This window comes from Buceros rhinoceros, unplaced genomic scaffold (assembly GCF_000710305.1).
Source record: "Buceros rhinoceros silvestris isolate BGI_N320 unplaced genomic scaffold, ASM71030v1 scaffold18955, whole genome shotgun sequence".
Taxonomy (NCBI): domain Eukaryota; kingdom Metazoa; phylum Chordata; class Aves; order Bucerotiformes; family Bucerotidae; genus Buceros; species Buceros rhinoceros.
This window is the reverse complement of record NW_010413647.1, coordinates 65878-71363: the sequence shown is the minus strand read 5'-3', so window position 1 is coordinate 71363 and position 5486 is coordinate 65878. Positions and strand designations below refer to the sequence as shown.

Here is a 5486-nt window from a genome sequence, read left to right as displayed (position 1 = left end):
ACTAGCGTTGCACTGAATGTCACTGAGTAGTGACACTTGTGCGCATGTACTGCTTAATTTTAGTACAACCAGGTTTTGGAGCTCTGTATCAGTCATCAGGTATTGTTCTTTGATACTGAGATACTGCTGCAACTCGGGAAATACTTTCTAATACTTTATAACAAAAATATCTGAAGAAATTTTTAAAACCATTTAGGTTACGTATGAGAGAGAAACTTTTACCTTCTTGTAAGAGATAAGAGCTGGTTTTGGTTTGGAAACTTCAAATGCAAGGAGAATTAGATGTTTGACGGTTAAATAATTCTTCAGAAGCAGTAGTTATTTTCAATTTACTGAGAATGTTTTGATCTCCTAAGATGGTTATCCATTAGTAGAACAAACTTACACTTGGTCTTTCTTATGGGCTTTTGCCTATCTACCTAGGGACGTACTATACATGGACAAATATCAGTGGAATGTTCAGCATTTCACCAATGTTTGTCTGTTTCAGAAGTTCCTAGAGATTTTCTTTTTAAAGGAAAGAAACAAACAAAAAAAAAAACCCCAATCTTTTTGTCCCTGTTTGCCCTGTGACCTCCATCATTTGAGACTATAAAAAATGTTTCATTGGTAAATCGCACTGTTTTTTGAGTATTGATCTTGCTGTCTGTAGGTGGTCGGCGCGGTCTGGGCTTAAAGCTGAAAATGGATCAAATGGGGGTCAGTTGAGTACATAAGGCAGGAAAAGCCCTCTCAGTGCTGAATCTAGTTCTGTACTCTGCTTTGTGGTTGCAGACCCCTTTGTTGTAGGGAGTACGAACATGGCTTAATTTCTGTATTTTCTGTGAAAATACACAAAATGTGATTATTCAAATCAAACATTTTAAACTGTCATTACAAAACTCTTCAGAATTAGCTTGTAATTTTTTACTTCTCCGGTTACTTCTGAAAAGTAGTAAGAATGCGTTTATAGCTCAGGCATTCTGTCAGCGTATCGGTACGCTGGCAGTCATGAACCCAAGGAAGTTATCAGCTTTCGGTGTGTGTTTTCTATAAGTCTATTGCAAAATTAAAAAGGCTGACTTGAAAGTATACTTAAACCTTGAGTTTCATCAGTATCCGTGAAAGGAAGACTTTGTATGGGTTTAAAATTACTTTTTAAAATACCCATAAGCTTACCATAGTTATACCTTTTTTCTACACAGGCATTTGTAAAGGATGTGCATGAAGATTCTATAACAGTTGCATTTGAAAACAAGTAAGTGTATTGCTGATGTTATACCTATGATAGAGTATCAACCTGGCATTCGATTAACCTAAATATAACTTCATAATGTAGAGTAGCATCATTTGGATAGTCTAAGCTTGCTACTAGCATGTTTGAGATGTACTATGTTGTGAAATTTCTGTATAAATGCTTTTAATTATTTAAATATTGTTAAGTACAAAACTATGGTAACATCGCATTTGGGAAGATAAACATGTTACTGACTTTATGTGATGACAGCCCATGTTTGAATAAGTCAGCAGTGATACCATGACTGCCTCTTCCTCCTGTGAATGTCTTATTTTAGATTCAGCAGACTACATTATTACAAATTATTTTTATAGATAAGTGATAAATACGAGTTTTCTAAGCTAAAAATGAAAGGATGATCCTTTCCCGTCATTTAAGGGCATAAAAAAAGGGGTTAGGCTTCTTTATACCATTTAGTTCAGGTTTCATTTCCTGCAGGAAGGAAATAACACACTGCTATACGCTTTTTCCTGTGAATCTTTTTTATGCCATCATCTGTTGTAATTTATAAATTTGTTTTCTAGTTGCTTTAAAAATAATCTTGTCATGCTTATCCAGTCTCTGTTAAAGAAACTGAAAATTAAAACCGTGTTTTCAGACTGGATCCCAATTAAGTTTTCATAATCTAAAGTAGAACCAAAGAAAAAGAAGAAACAGGTTTGTTTTGAAAGAAGTGTCCAGATGTGTTATGAAATGTTTTTTAACCCGTGTTTCTAATGTTGGGGTTAAAACATATAACACTAAATAGAATAAAAGCTGCTGCTAGAAGATTTCAGAACCATGCAGTTAGCATAAGGAATTCATTTAAGATGCTTAATGGTCACATAAGTGCATTTCTTATTATTATATATACAGTGCATCACGGTTATCTTTAATATATATATATTCACAAAAGCTCCACAAAATTTAAAAATGTTGAATTAATGGATTGCAAATGTTTCTCATTTCTGTTTACAAAGAAGGTGAAAATGTTTAGAGCATTCACTCTATTTTTATTTGTAGCTGGCAACCAGAGAGACAAATACCATTCCATGATGTGAGGTTTCCACCACCTGCAGGCTATAATAAAGATATAAACGAAAGTGATGAAGTAGAGGTATGTGTGCTCCATTAACAACACATGTTTGAAAGTGAGAGAACTGGGCGTGAACAATGACAGCCATGCCTGTGGAAAGTTTGCTTCCATGTTCCGTGCTGTCACTTCTTTGATTACAACTATTACATAAAACACAATGTCAAACATGTCATCAAAAAGAGGTTTTTGATAGTTGTAAACCATACGGCTATTCTGGAATTCCTTGTACCGTGACAGCCTTGGTGATTTACAAATGTTATCAGGATCTCTTTGATTACAGATCAGTTCTTTGAGAACTGAATTAATCTAGAAATAGATGCCGGGCTCTAGTTCTTCAGCTGAAAATTAATAATAGTAATTAATATTACCAAAACTTCAAGCCAGATTAGATAATCTGCATTAAATGTGTGTGTACATAAAATATAAGAATATGTGTATATGTAAATACTTACGTTTTTGTAGAGGGACTGGCTTTATTACAGCACATGTCTATAAAACTTATTTTATAGAACTATAAAATTGATTTTATAAGTACTTTAAAAAAGAGAACTATCAGGATTTACATTACACTTGCATGCTTTTTATTTTGATTTGAAAGATAGAAAATGGCAAAACTTTGGTGTGTATGTGGTCAATATATATGTGCTGAAGAAGTGTAGGTGTGTGTCCTCTTCCTTACACCCACTGGTAAGACCTCATCAGACCTACACACAATTGGAAATATTGTTGATTAAATATTAGCAGAAGTAAAAGGCTGCATTATCTCTCTTCTGACTGTATGCAAGACTGAAGGAACCAATGCCAGTAGATTGGGTACAATATTATTATCTGTACAATTTTACATACATCTGTATTTGGAATAGACATTTCAGCTGTTACGTGCTTGCTGTGTAGTACTTGGAGACTTCATGTATGAATGCATTTTGCTGGATTTTGTTTCTGTAGCAGAGTTCCTGATCATGTTAGTTACTGTCTGCTTTTGTGATATCTCTTAAAAATGCTGCAGGTATGTAATGTATGTATTTTGTTTAGGTTTATTCCAGGGCGAATGAAAAAGAACCCTGCTGTTGGTGGTTGGCTAAAGTGAGAATGATAAAGGGTGAGGTAGGAATATGCAAATATACATATATATTTTATATTTATACCTTATTTTTCTTTCATTATTTTTTTATACTGATGTGCACAGTGGTTTTAATTTGTCCCGTTTCAAAGGACTGTTGCAATTACCATTAACCTCAACCTGAAAAGTTCAAGTTTGAGTTGCATAGTTAACACTAGAGTCTTTTACTTAATAGTGTAATGCTCACTCTTGTTATAAAATGTGTGGCTTGGATGATTTTATTATTTTTATATCAGTTCTACGTAATAGAATATGCAGCCTGTGATGCTACATACAACGAAATTGTCACAATTGAGCGTTTGAGATCTGTGAACCCCAACAAACCCGCAACAAAAGATACTTTTCATAAAATCAAACTGGCAGTTCCAGAAGATTTAAGGCAAATGTAAGTATAAGCATTTCTTTATAACTTGTTTTAAAGTGTGGATATCTTCTTAAGCCTGAGACAAGAAGGAATAAAAATGGTTTTTACTGCTGTAAATTCACTTTTAAAAATTTCATGTAAGAATGTAGAAAATACAAATGTGGACATGCTCATACTCCAAAAATAGAAAAGGTGATTTTTGAAACGCAGTAATACCTTCTTAAAAGTTTTAAGGCTTCTGTGCATTGTCGCATAACATTTTTATTCTTACAGCTGTTCGGTGATGTGCACTAATTAATCTGAATCCATTCTTTGTCATATTTATTGCTAATTTTCAAGTGGTAACGCTTCATTGATAGTGTATTTGACAATCTGTGCAACTTCATATTTAATGACAAAAGCAAACGCTGCCTTCTGTTGTAGGGCATAAGGTGTTTGGATGATGGCTGTGGGAATAGCTGTGCAGGACGCAAACCTCCCATAGCGTGATACAGAAACCACTAGTTTTCTCCTAGAACGTGGACATGTCATTCCAGCAAACTTAGCTCTAAAAGTCAGATTAATACTGACTCTTTTTTTGGAGAGTTTTTCTCCTAGCTTGAGATCACTGTCTGCTTTTTTTGAGATAGGTGTTCTTGCCACAGTGTGGAATTAGCTACAAATTCAGGTTTAAATAAGAATTTCTGAAGTTAATGTTCTAGTACGCAAGTTCACTGAGTCATGAGTGGACAGAAACATGGAGAAGCGAAATACAGCATGAGATGAGCGTAAGGTTGTTAGAATGCTGCAGTGGTTTCAGGGAAGTCACACCTGATTCATGGTGTGTTTGAAATCTTGGACTTGCTGATTATAATTATTACAGATTTTTAATGTGGTTTTGCTTAATTGTTTGTTATTTTGTAGATGTACATGCAGAAAACTTCTGAAATTTCTAATCCTACTTGTGTGAAAACGAAAAAAATGAGTAAAATAAGTGATGTTAACGGAGTAAAATAATGCTTGCATTAAGAGAGAACTAGGATATATTTCTGTAGATTCTTTGCATTAAGAAGTTCATCTTTTTGGCTGTGAACCATAAATGCAGCAGTTGTTTTTAACTTTGTAATGTCTTTATTCCTAGGTGTGCCAAAGAATCTGCACATAAGGACTTCAAAAAGGCAGTTGGAGCTTTTTCTGTAACATATGATTCTGAAAACCACCAGCTTATTATATTGGTAAGTGCAAACATCCGACCATACCATTGGCAGTGGTTTGTTTCAGAAATTCGTGTGTAAACTGCTGTGTTTTTTTTTATTAATACTTTAGTCAATCAATGATGTAACAACGAAGCGGGCAAATATGCTGATTGATATGCACTTTCGAAGTCTTCGTACCAAGTTATCCCTGATACTGAGAAATGAAGAAGCAAGCAAGCAGCTGGAGGTATGTCATTTGTTTTCCCTGAAGTACTTTTGAGTTGAAAAAATAAATAAATTCAATAAATACTCATGCATTTCTTAGCTGGTAGGACTTGCATTGGAGTGAAAGTAATTATGTGCTGTACTATTCTTGGTGTTAAGAAGAGGCAGAAGGAGAAGTAACCCGGCAAAGAAGTTTACAATTTAAGGGGCTATTCTTGCGAATTCTCATTTTTACCCAATTTCATTTTATT

The 5486-nt window shown here is 34.3% G+C and overlaps 1 protein-coding gene across 2 annotated transcripts in view; it reads left to right on the top strand.

Annotated features, from left to right (window-relative positions):
• Positions 1-1180: 1180 nt before the first annotated feature.
• The window catches only part of FMR1 (fragile X mental retardation 1), a 26742-nt gene continuing 22436 nt past the window's right edge, over positions 1181-5486 (top strand). For both annotated transcript variants that reach the window (XM_010136844.1, XM_010136842.1), the window contains exons 1-6: positions 1181-1237; positions 2279-2372; positions 3384-3455; positions 3708-3856; positions 4956-5049; positions 5141-5257. In XM_010136844.1, the coding sequence (XP_010135146.1) occupies positions 3441-3455; positions 3708-3856; positions 4956-5049; positions 5141-5257 (375 nt within the window). In that variant the 5' untranslated portion in view covers positions 1181-1237; positions 2279-2372; positions 3384-3440. The remainder of the gene's footprint in view (positions 1238-2278; positions 2373-3383; positions 3456-3707; positions 3857-4955; positions 5050-5140; positions 5258-5486) is intronic.